This window comes from Ictalurus punctatus, chromosome 2 (assembly GCF_001660625.3).
Source record: "Ictalurus punctatus breed USDA103 chromosome 2, Coco_2.0, whole genome shotgun sequence".
NCBI lineage: Eukaryota > Metazoa > Chordata > Actinopteri > Siluriformes > Ictaluridae > Ictalurus > Ictalurus punctatus.
This window is the reverse complement of record NC_030417.2, coordinates 5,161,142-5,180,912: the sequence shown is the minus strand read 5'-3', so window position 1 is coordinate 5,180,912 and position 19,771 is coordinate 5,161,142. Positions and strand designations below refer to the sequence as shown.

At 42.1% G+C, this 19,771-nt stretch overlaps 1 protein-coding gene and 1 long non-coding RNA gene across 2 annotated transcripts in view; one reads left to right on the top strand and one right to left on the bottom strand.

Moving 5' to 3' along the window:
- Nucleotides 1-1,155, top strand: part of ivns1abpa (influenza virus NS1A binding protein a) — a 13,690-nt gene extending 12,535 nt beyond the window's left edge. Inside the window, exon 15 of the mRNA XM_017453978.3 lies at nt 6-1,155. Coding sequence (XP_017309467.2) covers nt 6-262 — 257 coding nt within the window. The 3' untranslated portion in view covers nt 263-1,155. The remainder of the gene's footprint in view (nt 1-5) is intronic.
- LOC108257033 (uncharacterized) lies at nt 533-19,771 on the bottom strand. Its single transcript, XR_006983854.2, has 7 exons — nt 19,654-19,771; nt 19,370-19,536; nt 16,215-16,356; nt 15,379-15,521; nt 15,033-15,176; nt 9,771-10,292; nt 533-3,799 (listed from the first exon to the last, which is right to left on the bottom strand). It is a non-coding gene; the product is annotated as an uncharacterized LOC108257033 (long non-coding RNA).

The following is a 19,771-nucleotide window of genomic DNA, read 5'->3' as shown; positions in this document are numbered from 1 at the left end:
CACAGGGAAGCTGTTTGTAGTGGGCGGCTTCGACGGCTCCCACGCCCTGCGCTGCGTAGAGGTCTACGACCCAGCCCGCAACGAGTGGAGGATGCTAGGGAGTATGAACTCGGCGCGGAGCAATGCTGGCGTGGCCGTGCTTGGCAACCTGATCTTCGCGGTGGGCGGGTTTGACGGCAACGACTTCCTGAACACCGTGGAGGCGTACAACCCGGCGCTGGACGAGTGGAGCACCTGCTCCGAGGCTTTCAGCAGTGCCTGAAAGGCGTGATGGGCAGGACGGGAAGTGTTAGTGGGTAATGTCTCTCTCAAACTAACAGGCTTAGTGACGTAATCGTGCTTCGTGATGTTCTGTATGTTAATGGGAAAAATGGGCGGGGCTTTTAATAAGTAGAGGGGAGGGTTATGTGGGTCTTCAATGAAGACTGATTTAGAGAGGGATGGTGGGGATGAGTCAATAGGGAGGGGGGGGGGATGGGGTGTTGCAGAAAGCAACTTGTGCTGTACATATGGTTTTTCATTAGTTTGTTTCTTTTGTTTTTTGTTTTTTTAATTTGCCAATCTTTACTGCACATTCATTGATTGTACCTTTTGAGTGGATAATTAAGTTAGGAAAGGTTTTCCAGGAAGGCACTGGCAGGATTAAATGATTTAGCTGGATTTCAGTTTAGTGCTTTTTTATTTTTATTTTTTTTTAAAAATAGTATTAGCATACATGTGGTTACATAAAAGCCTTATTCAACAAACGATCACTTGCATAGCTCATCTTTTCGCATTAACCGTTATGCAGGATTGGGTTTACCAATCAGTAACGATGGCCTTTTTATATTTTTGATACACTGCTGGTTGATAGACGAGCTAAGCAGACGCACATGAACCTTAAATCAGTGCCAGTTTAGTTATACAAGTATACACACGAGTGCGCACGCACACACACACACAACATTTCTGCTAGCTAAAATCTGCATTTGGACTAACTCATGACTTTTATTTTATTTTATTTCAATGTCTAATATCTTCTGTGTTAGGAATTTCAGGTACATAGTTCTTCAATGTGTTTTTGTTTTCACATGAAACTGAAATGGTGGCTGAGATCCTGTATACCACTTGTTACAAGCTGATATTTCTTAACAAATAGATCACTTCAGCCTCAAACTGTTCTCGTGTCTTTTTGTTTGTTTTTTTGTTTATGACCCGGCTGTTGACACGGACGATTACGTGTTTTAATGTGTGGGGAGATAACGATTGCGATGCTGGAGAAGTCTATCACTAAATCAAACCCCTTTTAATGTGCACTCTGGCTCCTGAGTGGAATAGTGGTGGGAGATTACACTAATCTGGTTTGTGTATCCGGTCTCTTAATTGGAAACTGGAGTGTCTTGTTATTTTCTTTCCCCCATGATGAAGAAGGCAACAGCCCTAAAAATGGTCTTATTTAGAAATGTTGTTTCTCATGGTTTTTAATTTGTAACCGTGGTATGAGACTCATCACGTAAGGATTCAATTAAACTATGCAAAGTTTAATTTAAAGGATGTTAAGTTAGCTGTAAAATTAGCTTCTTCAGTACTTCAGTCAGTGTGTGCTTACATATCCCTGGTTGGTATTAGTCAGACGCACATATCCCTCCTCCTACGTTCCACTCATTCAGTAGTATTAACCCTCTGTAAGCGGCGTTGACGCACACGCGTCACTCTCTCAGGAATTGGGCCACCGTGTCAAATCCTTTTAACCCCCGGAGTCTAAGAGGACATTTCCGAGACCGAGTGCCAATGGTCATGAGCCACGCCGATGTCACTAAATAACCAGGTAATGAGTCAAATGTTCAACTCGGGTCACTACTCGTGTATTTCCAGAATTTGCTGCGATAAACATCTGGATCCAGCACAAAGTATTTGGTGAGCTATTATTTTGGCTACGTACGACGACAGGGTTGCTCATGAGTCCAAAGGGTGTACTAACCTGAACAAATACACAGTTAGGGCAATAATAAAAACGTATGTGTGTCTGAAACGGCTGTAACTTTGCCAGGAAGGGAAAATATTCTAAAGGTCACGAACAAGCTGTTTGGAGAGAACATAAAAAAAGACTCCCTGTGAGCATCACTTAAAATGAAGAACCTAAACTGAGAGCTTCACAACAGAGGAAACCATCGAAGATTTTTGCCCATGCAGCATGTTTGCAGACAAACGGGGACGGCGTAGGAGGAAAATCATCTGGTTCTCTGTAAACGTTAAGGTGGACCAGTGACTCTTCAGGGATGTTTTGGGGATGGGGGTTCGTTCTAGCATTTTGAGATACTGGATTTTTGATTTCCATGAGCTGTAAGCTGTAATCATCGAGATTTAAAACAATGTGTAATGAAGCTTTAAATATATGAGAGTTCCGCTTTTTTAAGTAAATTATGGGGGGGGTAAGACTTTTCCACGATATTGGAATTTTTAGAGATGCACCTGTACAGTACATTTCTAAGGATCTGGATATTTCAGCCTGTTTGCCTCTGCCAGGAGGTTCCGATTCGGCTGTACACAGAGCTTTCAACGTTATGAGCCAAACGTTCTTCCATATGATATCAAGGTTACACAAAATCTATATTTAGCCTTTTTTTTTGGTAGAAAAACATTTTTTTGGGAAAAAAATGTGCTCAAATATCATAGTGTAGGTTATTCTTTTATATCTATTCGTTTTCTGCTTATTGTCATGAGTAACTTATTGAAAAATGAACATTTTTAGAATTAGGGCTCCCACTCAGGCAGACATTTTCAATAGAATTTCTAAGTTCTGAATTTACACTGTAAACCCATGCAGTCACTCATGTTATTTACATTCGAAACATTACAGTTCAAGTTCTTTCATTGCCCGACTCTTGCTCTGAGTGCGATCTGCCTACAACAAAACACACAAAGCCAAATCCTGTCATGACCTCGACTTGCAGTTGCGTCAGAGATCTTAGCTGTGTTAACGAGAGTCTGTGTCGTCTTCCGCTTCCCGTCCTGATCCTGTTAGAGCTGGCAGTGCGGTGTCTGAGTCGCCAATGACCGGCAATAATGACTTCCTCAAACGGAAGGGGTACGGAAACGCCGAGAACGTGACATGACATGACACAAATGACTCAGGAATAAATATATATTTACTGACAGCGTTTTTTAAATCAATATAAAATGCATTTGTCATAAAAAAAATAACCCGTTCTCAACAAATGCTAAACGCTCACCAGGCAACATAAAAGAATGAATGAATGTTCCCCAGTAGATTTGAATAATTAATTATTATTGGCTAAGTTTAAGGTTTTTAGGCTCTAGACATGGCTGTGTTCAGCACCTTATTTATTCTGAGGTAGGTTCCTGAGCCTATTGACAAAAACATTTAAAACAACCAAAAAACATCCTGCATTCACAGCAGAATGGTCATATACTTGGGAGGAAAAAACCCCCCAAACAATACCAATTTTTCTGCAATTTACTAGCTCATACACAACTAGCAGCATTTATTAGGTGTAGAGATCAGATTTAATGCTAAGATCTGGTCCTCAAGTACCCAAACGAACATAACCAGAAGTATGCCATCAGATCATGAGGTTTTGGTTCACATCTTGCATGTAAATATTGAATTATTATTCAGTATTAGCCAGCTGAATAATAAGTACCTGGCTCGGCCAGATCAACTGCGACGTGATTACGTTGTTGTCAGTGCGAAGCCATTTGCTGATGGTAGGTATTCGTACCACACACAGCGGCTGCACAGCGGTGCAGGTTCTCTCTCAGTTCCATCAGCTGCGCTCCTCCTATACAGAGCTTCTCCCTGCAGACACACACACACACACACACACACACACACACACACACACACACACAAATAAATGTAACAATATTGTGGAGGTCGAACCTGCAACCTGTAACTTTATTGTAACTCATCTAAAGCTACGACACTCTTCTAAAATCCACAAATAGCAGGATGGCATAGGATGACACAAATACAAATACAGCTCTAAATACAGTAGTGAAAAGTACGATGTGCGAAACGCAAACAAATAATGGGATTTGAAAGAAGAGTGGTTTGTTGAATTGTGGCAGCAGAGAGAATCCCATCTCATTGCAACTTCCAGGTATGTAGCGATATACTATTATACAACGGTTCGTTCCAGTCCACTCAGTTGACTGGCTGAGCGGCGATAAGCACCAAGAGTGCATGCACTGGGACGTTTCACTGTACGTATCACTCCACTTGTCTGTGTTCGCCTCGTAAAATTCCACATCCTACATCGAAACATTCACTAGAGTTAGTGAGATCATCAGTGGATTTGGTAAACGATACTTTTCAGGAATAGAACACAGGGGCGGCTGTGGCTCAGGTGGTAGAGCGGGTTGTCCACTAATCGTAGGGTTGGCGGTTTGATTCCCGGCCCGCATTATTCCACATGCAGAAGTGTCCTTGGGCAAGACAATGAACCGCAAGTTAGCGCCTTGCATGGCAGCTCTGCTACCATTGGTGTGTGAGTGTGTGAATGATCCACAGTGTAAAGCGCTTTGGATTAAAGCACTATATAAGTGCAGACCATTTACCATATCTTAAGCCTTAATTTCATCAAAGGTTACAACAACAGCAATAACATTAACAATAACAGAAAAAGATTAAGAAGAACATGAACATCATCAACAATAATCAGGGTACCCAAGGGTACTGTAAATAACAAACGCAAGAACAGACAAAGGTCCTGTCGGTTCCTGTTTGGATCTTGGTTTTGAATGTGCAGTGAAAAAAACAACTCTTGAGTCTAGTGGTAAACTATAGCAGTAATGAAGATTGCCCCTCCATGACGACTGAACGATGATGCAGGGCTGTAGGCCACACCAAATGGCATCATGATATTCAGTATACTAATAAGGAGGTGTGTATTGTAATGCTGCAATACTAATTCTCATTTCTGCACAGCATGTTCCAATGGATACAGCGTTTTCAGCGAGGACTCTAAACCGCCACTGGACACAAAGTATTCTTGCAATTACAAATAAGGATATGGGCTGCGTCCGCTGTGACATTTTCTACCCGAACGCAACTCGGTGGAGATTTCTGTTCCGCACCACCAACTCGCAAACAGGAAACTGCTCATTCTTACAGAGGAAGTGGCTGAGTCAGGGTGAAGACTCCGACAGGCAGACTAATTAGAGAATCTGCATTAGGCACAAACACATTTATTACAAGCTGCTGTTGTCAATCACACAGGAGAGCAGCATTCGCAGGAAAAGCAGGAAGACGGTGATGGGATGCCGTGTTTTTGAGCAGATTCTGATGGGGGTATTTAGATATATCGGTGTTCATCTGGCTCTCGAGTGGTGTAACACAAAAGTGCAAGTTCGAACATTATAAGCTGCTCATGTAATCAGCTTCGACCTGCAGATCCGTTCCTCTTTCACTCCCTCCAGCAACGAGCTTCAATGTTACATAACCGAGAAAAAAAAACGGAGGAGGAATTCAGAGCGCTTATTTTTTCCCTTCATGCCCGTTTATGTAACTGCTGTCCGTAGCAGAAAAATAGAAAAAAAAGCGCAGGCTGAAACTGTGTAGAGACCGTGTTTCCTGCAGTGTGTCTATAAACACGGACTGGGCTGCGAGGGAGACGTGAAGACGAAGTGCAGCACAAGGGTACACACACCACAGACCACAGACACACTGCGTGTCGAATACAGAGAGGACATGACGCACGCTCATACAGTGATGCCGTCACTCTCCAGAGTCGCTGAGAATTTCACTGTTAAATGCGCATGCAAAAAGCAAGATGACGACACAGTACTAGTGGATGTGTTGACATCAGTTATGCGACAGGACACAAACAAGTCTGGAGTGCAGCATATTGTACATCACGGATAATAAATGATCTGCTTTTTGGGTAGAAAATGAGAGTAAGTCCACTAACAATTTACTGAAAAAATGACTCAGCATTCACTTATTATTATTAATACTAATAATATTATAATACACCAATCAGCCATAACATTAGTACCACCTGCCTAATATTGTGTAGGCCCCGCTTGTGCCACCGAAACAGCTCTGAGCCGTCGAGCACAGACTCCTGAAGACCTCTGAAGGTGTGCTGTGGTATCTTTAAGTGGGGCCTCCATGGATCGGACATGTTTGTCGATCGGATTGAGAGCTGATGGATTTAGAGGCCGAGTCGGACCAGACGGGCTAGCCTTCGTTCCTCACGCGCATCAACGAGCATTGTGCCCCATGACCCTGTCGCCGGTTCACCGGTTGTCCTTCCTTGGCGCACTTTTAATAGGCACTAACCACTGCATACCGTGAACACCCAACAAGACCTGCTGTTTTGGAGACGCTCTGATCCAGTCGTCTAGACATAACAATTTGGCCCTTGTCAAAGTTTACGCTTGCCCATTTTTCCTTCTTCCAACACGTCAACTTCGAGAACCGACTGTTCACTTGCTGCCTAATAAATATATCCCACCCCTTCACAGGTGCCACTGTAACGAGATAATCAACGTTATCCATGTCACCTGTCACTGGTTTTAATATTAGTGCTGATTATTTGTGTTAGCGTATGTTTACCGTATGTAGCCCGTCCGCCTCAAGTTTTCATTCTGAGATACACAGCGTGGTTGTTTGAGTTAACATAGCCTTCCTGCTAACTTGACCAAGTCTGGCCATTCTTCTCTTACCTCTTTCATCAACAAGGCATCTTTCTGCATGCATTTCACTTACATGCTAACAAACTAACGTAAACTCGTAATAGTGTTCTCATTGTTGCACTTTAATCTATACTTTATTCTTATTGGTTGATATCTGTACAGTGTACACAGGTCCTTCGCATACTGAGAAATACAAGACCTTGGCTTCAGTGTTATTGTCCATACTCCTTTTACTAAAGCTTTCTTAATGATTATTACTGAAGAATAGCAAAATGTCTAAGTTTATGCAAATCCTAACCCCAGTATACACCTACACTAAATCAAACACTTACTATCCATATAAAAGTCTTTCTAAGAGGAAAGATTTGCATTCCTCCACCAACTAAAAAGTGCAGGTCGGATGCTTCAGCGATGTAACACTCATCGTTAGACCCGCTCGGCTGCCATGGTGACCACACACAAGAATATCACCGCTAGACACATACACGGCCAGCACGAGCTCCACTTTCACAGAATACACCGGAGCTTCAGCAATGCCCTCAACGTCCAGACTAAATTGCTCACCTAATAAAGAGCATGAGCGGGAAAAAAATGGAAAAATGCCTGTGTACTTGGTCAAACATCAAATGGACCGCACTCGTCTAGAACAAAGCTCTGTGTTCTCGACCTCCGGCGGCGGTCTCCGGACACCGCTCTCACATCTCCTGCTGAGTGGAGTGGATAAATATAACATTCACTAAATTATTCCTAGTGCACTCAGCCGTCTGTCAGCGTACCTGAGGCTGGCACTCTCCAGCGGAGAGAGGGAACACGCACCCATTTTCTGAGAATCACAAAGACGCGCTTATACCAGACATTTACATTACATTTGCTTGTCATGATCTGAGGCTGCATTTACACTGCGGACCAGTTCAGATTATTATTATTTTTTTAATGACTTCCGACATTTGTAAACAGCTCCGATCTGAGCAAATAAATCGTCAGGAGCCAAGACGGAAAAATTTACCGTGAGAGGTACCAGGTGAGAGGAATGGTATACTCAGAGACACTAGCCAATCACGGGCATCTGTGAGCTCTTGTATGTGGAAGAGGGCAGATAGGAGGCGCTTTCCTCTGAATGTGCTGAACATCCCTACGACTCAGCATGAGCAGTAGATGATACGGTGGCTTAGAGGAAGCACATATTAAGCCTTCTCCCTCATTGGTTGGTTGTATGATCGGTGAGAGCGTGCTCTCAGGTGGAAGGTGACCAAATTGTGGCGAGAAAAATGTGAACGATGGGACTTTATGTGCATTAATGGCTCAGTAATCTCACATCATGGGACTCTGACATCAGAGAGCCAGCTGTATGATAAGCTCTTTGTGGTAAACATCAGACTGCTACCATGTGAGCGGTGTGAGATGTTTGCCATCTCGTTGCCTTTGGTAATAATGTACACCTGCCGCACTGATTCTCACAATGACAAAGTCGTGACCTCGGTACTCGCTGCAGAATGGGTGTTATGTAACAGGCTAAGAGCAGGTTAATAATTACAAACAGAGAGACGTTGCGGCATCGAGTGTGTGTTTTGCGGTGTTAAATATCAGTCAGCTCGGACAAAGCGCTTGCCCCACACGACAAGGTCGTCAAGACAGGATGTGCGATTCAGAAGTGTAGGTTTACGCAGCGTGCGAGAGCAAAGACGTATGAGACGTTTACCGGGGCGTTTACGTTGCTGGCGAGGTTTTTATGCTCATCGCCTTTGAGGAAAGGAGCGTTGCGAAAACGCTACAAAGGTTATTATTCTAGTGCAGAAGCTTGACTGCTCGGAGCCGGTCTCACAAGGTCGTTTAGAATGGAGGTGAACAATGTGTCGGCGTGTTCGCGCTTGTGTTTTGGTATCGCATGACGACACCCCCTGCGGTGCCAGAGCCTAGTTAAAGAACACCTGCAGTTCATGAAACGAATTTTCCAAACTAAGGTTACTAATCAAAGATTTCTCCAAAATGTTCCCAGCCTGCACGGGGGACTATTCTGAACGCGTTTCTCACACATCCTCATGACCAACTATCATCTACGCTCTTCTTCACTCCTCCTCAGATTCCCGATGTTCTTGACGGCTCGGAAATGGTCATGTCTGCTTCGGGATTAGGCTACATATCTGAACAGGACATTAGAATTGTTCAAACTCTTTTTACATATGATAACGATAGAAATGACAATAGAGTCAATGTTTTGAATACAATTCACAAAGAAGTACTATAAATCGTTTTTTCACAGCCGGGGGGCGCGCCTGAAGATCGGAAGGGGGGTGCAAGAAAAAAACAAAACAAAAAAAACCCCACAGAGGGCATCATTTGGGTTCTCTGTGTATTTTACTGCTTTTCAAATAGAATGTGCAGAAATGAAAAACCCCGCGTTCTCTCTCCCTCTGTATTTTCTTTTTTGCTGTGTAGAGGCGGAGCTTAGCCTGCCTTTTATCTAGCTGTCAGTGCAGACCAGTGTTGCCAACTTTTCAGACCCCTTTAGCCACTTTTTTTTGTGCAAAAAAAACCTGTCCGTTATATATAAGTTTGATAAAAGTCATTAAAAATCATTAAAAAGTTATGAAAAGTATTTTTAAAAAAGTACAAAAACACAAAAGCAAAAAAAAAAAAAAAAAAAAATCTATTTTTTCTATCTATCGATCAACAACAGATTATAAGATAAGATAACCTTTACTGATCCCACACTGGGGAAATTCCCTCGTTACAGCAGCTCAATTACACAAAAAACAGATAGGAAAGAATACACGTTAAATACGAATAGAATTGAACTAAAGTATCTAAAACAATATATACAATAGGAATAGAAGAATAAGAATTAAAGTAGTAAAAAAAATAATAATGGTAATATGTACACTATGGACACCTCGGTGTATGTACGGATGAATACAAATTTGAATATATACAGATGAGTAACACCTTGTTTATATACATGAGTGGATAAATGGATTATTGTGCAGTTAACAATAGAGGTGTGAGCAACAAATAATAATAATGTGTGGGTTGATGATGCAAAAAAAACAACAACAAAAAAAAACAGCTAGCAGTGCTACATTATGTTGTTTTTTGTATTAAAGAGTCTGAGTGCTGTAGGAATGAAGGACCTGCGATAGTGCTCTTTCTTGCACTGAGGGTGCAGCAGTCTGCTGAAGGAGCTGCTCAGGGACCCCAGTATCTCATACAGGGTGAGAGGATTTGCTCATGATAGACGCCATCTTAGCTAACATCCTCCTCTGGAACCTGGAACTCAATGCTGAGAAGTATTATATTTACAACAAACCCCTAATAATCCTGATCATCTGAACAAACTGAAATGTTACATGGCCTTCCGGGAATTCAGATCATGCTATAGTTTATGGGAAATTACAGACAGGAAAGTTGAAGAACTCCGCTCACTCATTCAATGCCCACATGCCTACGAAATATGTGCGTTTGCATCAGCACTTAGAGGAATTGAGGTTTGGACAGAACATTGATGTGCCTTTCACTGAAACGACAGTGTCCAACGGTGCAAAAAAAAAAAAAAAAAAAAGGGGTGTGTGTGCTCATGTAAGTAACCTGTACTCCTGGTGAGACAGGCACTCAAACAGGTCCTTGGCAGTGAAGTGTGGTTCCATGGAAGCGATCTGAAACACAGAGCAGGTTTTTTATTTTGTTTGTTTGTTTTTTTTTCTCCACCCAACATACACACCATTAAACCGCACGCTCCTCGTCAGGGTCACGAACACGCCAGCACTGTGAAACTGACTGTTTCTATATTAATCCTATTTTCTCAACAGAACTAACCACAGCGACTTCTGAGTACATTTTCCCCCATTAGTGGTGTACTGTGTAAACAAAACGCTCATATAATACATCGTGATACAAATACAATACTGTTGTATTTGTACTCTGCCCAATGACAATAATCTAATCTAAACACACGAACTCACGCATGAAAAGTGAAAAGCCTGTACCTCCCGATCCTTTTTAACGTTTGACTGGTGATGAATACTCTGTGTTTTATATACAAAAGTGGCATAATATCCAATCAGTATAAACCATGAACACCTATTTTATAATATTTATGAAAAGCCTAAACAATGAAACTGCTAGAATTAAGCAGTGCATTAGATCACAAAGTCTCACTGATGGCATAACACACTTAAAGGCAAACAGGCAGCTGCATTCATGATTCGAAAAATGTCTTAAGGTGTGTGTGTGTGTGTGTGTGTGTGTGTGTGTGTGTGTGTGTGTGTGTGTGTGTGTGTGTGTGTGCGTGCATTATAAACCTATATTGATTTATAAACTTCAGCAGAGGCTGAAACTAGATTCCCTTATTACACTGGGACATTCATTCTTAACACCGTACTCAGTTTTGTGGAATCATTAAAGCTTAATGTTTGTGCTGCAGGTTGTTATTCTGTCTTCCAGTTAAATCTATTTAACTCTGAGATTTATGGGTGTAATGTTTGACATTAAAGTGTTTCTGGACCTCTCGCACTCAGAGATCTGCTACAGGTTGCTATACAACGGATCTGGCTATTTCCTTCATTCTGTTGACATTTTTCAATCTTCACATACGACACGTACCCCCAGCTGGAATAAAGTTACTCAGCTCTTTCATTTTGATCTTTTTCATTAAAAGGCCACTCAAGAGATACGGCTAGTTTCAACACCAGCTGCATTTTTGTTGTTACCCTGCGGTCACAGTAGCGAGTTTCAAGGAAGCAAATTTGTCCATGCTCTCTGGGTGGGAGGGATGGCATACTTTCCCTCCCCCTGTCAATCACAGTGACACTAGCCAATCATAGGCTTCTGTGAGCTTGTGTATGCAGAAGAGGGCAGATAATGCTTTCCTGATAAGAACCAATAATCTTTGCAATGTCCTTCCAAGCTTTATTTTTCTTCGTAATCTATCTATACACATTTAGTGAGAGGTTGCACATGAATAAGGATAAGATTAAACCAAGTTTCTCTTCTATTTTTGCACATAAACAGTAAAAAAAGGAATTAATTGCAGGTAGGAACTAAAGTTACGAGTGGGGAAAATCAGACCACATGCGCCATAGGATTGGTTCAAGGAGTCACTGCATCATAGGATTGGTTCAAGGAGTCATTGCGCCATAGGATTGGTTCAAGGAGTCACTGCATCATAGGATTGGTTCAAGGAGTCATTGCGCCATAGGATCGGTTCAAGGTGTCATTGTACCATAGGATCGGTTCAAGGAGTCATTGCACCATAGGATTGTTTCAAGGAGTCATTGAGCCATAGAACTGGTTCAAGGACTCATTGCAACATAGGATAGGTTCAAGGAGTCATTGAACCACAGGATTAGTTCAAGGAGTCACTGCCCATAGGATCGGTTCAAGGAGTCATTGAGCCATAGGATTAGTTCAAGGAGTCACTGCCCATAGGATCGGTTCAAGGAGTCATTGAGCCATAGGATTAGTTCAAGGAGTCACTGCCCATAGGATCGGTTCAAGGAGTCATTGAGCCATAGGATTAGTTCAAGGAGTCATTGCACCATAGGATCGGTTCAAGGATTCATTGAGCCATAGGATTGGTTCAAGGAGTCATTGAGCCAGAGGATTGGTTCAAGGAGTCATTGAGCCAGAGGATTGGTTCAAGGAGTCATTGAGCCAGAGGATTGGTTCAAGGAGTCATTCGATCCTATTTGACTGTTTTACTGTCACACTGAATGTGAAGAGAATTGAGTAAATCTCAAATGATGCTGAAAATCCTTCTTCTGCGTTGTGCACGTACATAGAAAATGAACGGTCCTCTTTTGCTTTGTGTCTTGCTCGTGTGAACGTATAGAATTAAATTTGTGATTGAACGCAATTTTTCAGAAACTAACAAAAATATACAATGAGAGAGCGGAAAACGCTCTGAAACTGAGAACAATGAACTCAGTGGCAAAAATGTAACACAGTCTTCAAATAAACAGCGTTCTTTGTTAACGGTTTCCTAAGCTTCGTTTTCGCTAATCATGGTTAGGCACTTTAGTTAATCTTCACATTAAACATCAGAATGAGGGGAGAATGTGATCTCAGCGACTTGGACCGTGGCATGGGTTGTTCGTGCTAGATGGGCGGGTTTGAGTATTTCAGAACAAAAGTCTACAATAACCCAATTAACTACTATTTTCAACCATGCTGAGCAGAAAAGCATCTCAGAACGCACATCTTGACGTGGATGGGCTACAAGACCACATTGATTCCACTCCTGTTACCCAAGAAGAGGAATCTGAGACCACACTGGGCATGAACTCACCGAAATTGGACAGTTGAAGATTGGAAAAAAACATTGCCTGGTCTTTTTGGACGAAAAGTGACGAAAGTGCAATGAAAAGTTCTTAAAAGATAAGAGCAACGTTATAGCTGGGAGGAAGTGAAAATGATTAAAACTATTTCTTTCTTTTTTTTTTTTTTAAACGGAAGAGATGATGAGAAATGGATGAGGGGGAGATGGAAAGAGTGGAGAGGCACTTCTGCATTGTACTTCGGCTCTACTTTGTTTCAGAGAGGACAGTGTGAACCGAACGAAGTGTTCATGTGCCTGTCTAATGAGTCATCTCTGCTTCCAGCACATGAACATTAGTCTAACCATATCCATGGTAACTGCAACAAATCTGCTGCTACACCCTTTTCTCCACTCCTTTCCAGCTCTCAACTCTCAATCCGTCCATCTTTCCGCACCGCTTATCCTGCACAGAGTCGAGGGAACCCTGGAGCTGATCCCAGGAGGCTCGGGGCACAGGATGGGGGACACCCAAGACGGGGGACGCCCAGGACGGGGGACGCCCAGGACGGGGTGCCAAATCATCGCAGGGCTCAATCGCACACACGTTCACACACCACTTTACACACTATGGACAATTTGGAAACACCAATAGGGGGAGGAAACCGGAATACCCAGAGGAAGCCCCCGAATCACAGGGAGAACATGCAAAGTCCACGCAAACCCCCAACCCCGGAGGTGCGAGGAAAACATGCTAACCGCTATATACAGTACAAATCAGCTATCTAGCATCAATGTAGACTTCCATGGAACATTCCTGAACAAGACGCCCGACATTTCTTGAGAACTTGTGCTTCCTTTGACAAAAGGAGATTAGATAAGGGACACTGGATGATGGAATTCGTTATGAGCTGTACTCCCCAAGGCACTGCACAACATCCCCCTGACTGCTCAAGCCAAAACCTCGGTGTCTCTCGCCAGCTTCTGAAAGAACAATCCGGACATGCCAGGGCAAGCCATAATGGGCATCCTGACTTTTATAATATTTCTATGACAGTCTGAGGAATACATCTCTTTACAGCTGTAGGTACACTGAGCTTTATTAACTCCTTTTTATACCACAAGGTGCAGATTAATTTTCTATAAAAGCATGACTCTTGACAGTAGTTCTGCCTGTAAAATAAACAATAGGTTTATATTAACGCACTCATTCTAATACATTATCGTTTCTATAGTAATAACTCTGTACTGTAAGTGATAACAGGAAGTAACTTGCTTTCGCAGGACATTAAATGTAACTATATAGCAGTAGATCCTTGAATATACGGAAAATATACAGTTTATATTTACATACATATACGCCTTGCAGAATCTGCAAAACGGTAATCATTTTTAAAAAGTAAGCGGGATCATAAAAATCACACTTAGTTTTTTATTTAGTCCTGAGCTGAATAATCTATTTCACATAACCGATGTGTACATATAATCCACAAGACACAATAATAACTCAATTTACACAAATGAACCGGTTTAAAAGTTTATGTACGCTTGATTATTAATACTGTGTGTTGTCACCTGGATGATCCACGGCTGTGTTTATGTTTTGTGAGAGTTGTTCACGAGTCCCTTGTTTGTCCTGAGCAGTTAAACTGCCCACTGTTCTTCAGAAAAATCCTCCAGGTCCTGCACATTCTTTACTTTTCCAGCATCTTCTGCATATTTGAGCCCTTTCCAACAGCGACTATATGATTTAATATCCATCTTTACACACTGAGGACAACTGAGGGACTCATACACGACTATTACAGAAGGTGCAAACGTTCACTGATTCTCAAGAAGGCAACATGATGCATTAAGAACCAGTAGGGTGTAAACTTTTGGAAGCAAACTTGTAAATATATGAGCTCGAACGTATGTTGTTGATTTAACATAAGACCGCTTTTTAGTGCACAGTTTAAAGGCAAAATTTAAATAGATGCAATTCTAAAAAGAGTTTATATCTAGTTTCAGCCCACTTGCTAACCAAGCTCAATCTCCGTTGTTTAATTATAATAAAATAATCACTTAACACATGCACAAACTTATTAGGTGGCTGTTTAGGCAGAGTAGTGTGCCGATAAAGCGTCAAAGGATGTTTTAGTACCTCTGAAAGGCCTCCAGCAGCTGCTCAAGAGCAGTATTGAGCCTGTGAAGGCAGCTGAGGGCATCCTGGGGAGGCGGCGTGGAGCGTGGCTCTACTGAACCCGCTGAGCCTGGAGAGAAGTGCAGTGCTGAGAACACAGCCGAGCTAATGGAGAAATGGGGGGGGAGCGAGAGAGAGAGAGAGAGAGAGCGAGAGAGATAGATAGAGAGAGAGAGAGCAAGGTCGGATATGGATATAGTGAAAGTTTTAAATGTTCATTTACATATTATATCTCGAGATGTGAAACCCTATGCATGAAAGAGTTAACACGACTTCAGACATCGCATTCAGAAAATAAAGGTGGCACCTGACATGGCACACATTGTTCCAGATGCTCTCGAACAAAGCCCACACTTCCTGATGAGAAGCATGCAGAGGCGGAGCTACATCCTGAACAGCATCGGCCATTAGAGTGTCACCACTTCTGTCATCTACTGGGGATTTCTGAGGCTGAACACAACACAACACACACACACACACACACACACACACACACACACACAGTTACTTCTCTTTACACTTTACTTCATTTGCAAAGCTAACAAGTTTGGTCCCAAACATGTCTACAATGTAAGTGTGAACTCCCACAGCAGGGCTGAAGTGTGAGAGAAATTGTGGAGTGGTGGTAATCACTGGAGAGAAACACTTCATGCTTTAAACTTTAGGCCTGACGAAGCATAAGATAAAAACACAACAGGGCATGTGCTGTTAAAGGAAAATAATCACCTACAGGATACTAGTGTGATGCGGCCTAACGCAAAGCAGAGCTACTGTTACCGCCTCAAAGTTCACGACTTTCTTTTCTAGAAAAATCGTACTCAGAAAAGATCTCATTGCTTCTCCGTGTTTGTGATCGGTGCCAACTCCTCCTCCACACAATCTGCGAACGAGTGAAATCTGAATTCTTTTTCTTTCTTTCGGGATAAACCAACACACGAACCAATCACAACACATTCCATGCTGTACACCTTTCCTGTTTCTGAACGCATCTTCACTAAGCACATTGTTCAGAGTAATATATTAGAAAATACTATATATAAAATAACACAGAAATACTATGTTGATTGTGTTGCTCCTGGACGCAGACAGAGAAACACGATCACGGAGGCTGTGTTATGAATAAGCGAGTGTGTTGGGACTCACCTGCAGTCTCTGCTGTAAGGTCTTGAGGCAGGAGAGGGCCGAGTCTACATGGCCGCTGTATGGAGACCTGCAGCGCAGCGATGTAGAAGCTCCTCGGCCATGGAAACCGCGTTCAGAACAGAGTTCCGCTCCACTGACACGTCTACACACATCAAGACACACGCAAGTGCTGGCTTGAGATTTCAGTAAGCAATCATCAAGCCCATCATCATTTGTGGGGTTGTACGAGTGCTGCAGGTGTCGGGGAATTGCACTTCATTGATGGCATCATGAATTCACAGATGTACTGTAAGAGAAGATGCTACCATCGCAACGCACCCTGGGTCGCCGGACACTCTTTCAACATAATAATGACCCAAAACATACATCCAAGGACACTGCTGCATTTCTGAGGAAGAAAGGGATTCAATGGCCAAGTATGTCACCTGACCTCAACCCAACAGAACACCTAGGGGAGTTCTGAAAAATCATGGAGGCCATACAAAATATTAGATTTGGTAAAAGTTTTTGAAGGGTGTATTCGTTTTTGCAACACCTCGTTTGAATAAAATGTAGAATTTTCTTATCCTAACAAATTCAGCTAATTGTTCACTGAGAAATAGATAAAAATCTTAATTTTCATTGGGAGTGTACTCGTTTACGCTAAGTATTGTATATATGTATCTATGTAATATATTCAAAATAGACAACATAGTACAAAATATTTCCATTTGGGATTTAAAAAGCTTGATATAGTGAATAAGGAAATGATTAAATGCTTTCTAGCTGAATGTTACAACAAGGAAAGAAATTTATTCAGGGCATGGCTCGGTGAAAAAACCCCACTGGAATTCTGATATTGAGAATTAAAGCTGTGTCTGATCGAGTGTTTTAATATTACCTGAAAATGATCCTGCCAAAAGAAATGTGTTTTGAAAACCCGAGATTGATTATCTTCAGCCTAGGTGTATGTAAACGTTCAGCTGTAGGTGCGTGTTCTTCTGTAAATCAGGGCTAGGGTTGACTAAGACTGGGTCTGCTTCTGAGAGCTGACCAACGACAAGCTTTAAAGCTCCGAGCTTTAGGAGGTTCTTAGCTACCTATTGAACAAAGCGAGTGGCTACAAAGAGCAAAAACAGATTTGTCAATGTAAATAAAATGCAGCACGCTGCAGCTGAGGAGGATTTTTACGGTACTGAATCGTCTAATGAGAAACATTTATCAGAAGGATTAAACAGAACGTTATTAAAGCGGTATGCTTGTATAACTCTTTTTTCAGCTCGTCCCCTACTTAAAATGCAGCAAGTCTCTACACACTATTAGCGTATGTACCGTTTGTACACTGTTGTATACAAACCTGCAAGAGTGGAAAAAAAAATCAAAGAGACTATGGACATTGCGAGAACTGCCCCTAATGAAAGGTCTTTATAGACAAACACACACTTATATACACATACAACCACACACACACACTCTTTAGAGGTCATACAAAGATATATCCACCCCCACTAACTCACACACACTCGAGCTTGGCAACAAACAGACAGACCAGTACTTTTCCACTCCTCTACAAACTTTTACAATGCCCTTTTTCACTTTCTCCACTTTCCCTCCCGCCTTCTCTCCCTCGCTTGCTTTTTCAGACATGGCTCCTAGCCAAGGAGACTGAGGAAGGAATGCACAGTCATGCTACCACAAAAGAGATGAGCAAAACCAAGACTAATACACTAACTCCACATAAACACACACATACACACCTACACAGTAGATATTATTCACTCGATTCAGAGTTAAATTCTACACAGATAAAAATTCAGGACTGTCAGCACCTTTCTCTGTAGATGCGAGCGATCATGATGGGGGCCAAGCACCAAGGATGGATCATGGCGCATTAAGCTTTATTAATAGGAATGGCATTACTGTCTCTCTGTCAATCATAACGACACTAGCCAATCGTGAGCATTTGTGAAGTCATGTATACGGAAGAGGGCAAACAGCACATCCTTTATACTGTGTTACACAAATTTGAATAGATACAGTTGGCTCTTTACGTGTCTCAGAGAAAGTATGTGTTGGACCTTACCATCTCTGGTTGGTAGCTCTCACATGATAGAACGTTATCAAGTAGGTGGGAATTGTCAAGAGCGAACTGGGGATAAAATTGGGAAACAATTGCTTTTAGTGAGCACTCAACTTTCTGAAATTGTTTATCCTGCTTTTCTTCTGTAGACTTGCCACACGAAGAGTCATTGGTTACGGCAATTAAAGGGGAATACAATTCAGACAATTTCTGCGTAGTGCCAAACACAGGCTGAAAGAATATTCGGGGAAAAATTGACCCCAAGCAATGGGGTCCCCCTCAGATATGCCACAGGTTAGAGGTAGACGGAATAATCGGCACCGATAACAGATTGCTGGAACTATCAGATATTGGTAAAAATCCACACCGGTGGTTTTTCCTGGTTGCGTCTGTTGCATGAGCGGCTGAGTATCGTCCGCTGTCATTATACAGCGAGATCGGCCTCTAGAGGCAAAATAAAAGCTATGGCTGACAAATTTTGTTGTGTCATTTTGGAGGTCTCTGTTTTTATTTGGAGTGTTACTTTTTGGTTCAGTCTGGACGTATATATTTTATTTACTTTAATATTTACTGACAGTTAATATATATTATATTTATTTCATTTAAAAAAGTACAATACTGTTTATTTTTGTAAAAAAAAAAGCTCAGCAGTATTTTACTTTGACTCTTATGTTTTCATTCAATATCAATGTTAAAAACAGTTGATTAAACAGTTATTGGCAGTTAAAAAAACAAACAAATCTGGCTTTACAGCTCCTTCTGAAGCAGCGTTTTAAAACTCGGGGGCTCACAAGGATATTAAGGATTTTGTGATGAAAAAAACAAACAAGCCCCAAACAAAACGATCCATCCTGCATTTATAACTACGACAGCTACATTAGGAGCAAGAGTAGCATGTTAATAATGAAAAATACAAAGTTAGCATTATGCAACTGACATGAAATCGTAACTCGTTAACGTTATAAAGTTTCCATCGTTTAAACTGTCCATACGGTGCAGACAAGACATTTAAAAGAACAGGTGGAACAAACCGAGGTCATATCATATCATACGCAGGAACAGTGAAGTATGTACAGTATGTTTAAGCCAAGGTCACCTCTAGCCACAGCTCTCCAAACGCTGCCTTCATCTCTTCCTCCAGGATGGCGGACAGAGCGCTCTGCAGGCTGCTCTCCAGCACGGACACGCACTCGCTCAGCTCTCGCTCAGTCTCCTTCTTCCTGCTCGCCTGCACCTCTTCGCATGACCTTTGTGGCTTCTCTGCTTCAACAAAATGACAGACAAAGTAAGACGAATGTAAGATGGCAGCTCCAGCTGAAAGCCTTGCACAAAACTAGTGTTGTTAAAAAAAACACAAGAATGAAACACGGAGCACGTCACCTTCCTGATGTTGTTTAACGGGTACCGCTTGTGGATATGCAGAAGTCTGGCTATAGTGTTGATGAAAGTGCTCAGGGTTGACTTCCGCCTGCTCCTGTAGATCGGCTTTGCTCAGGGC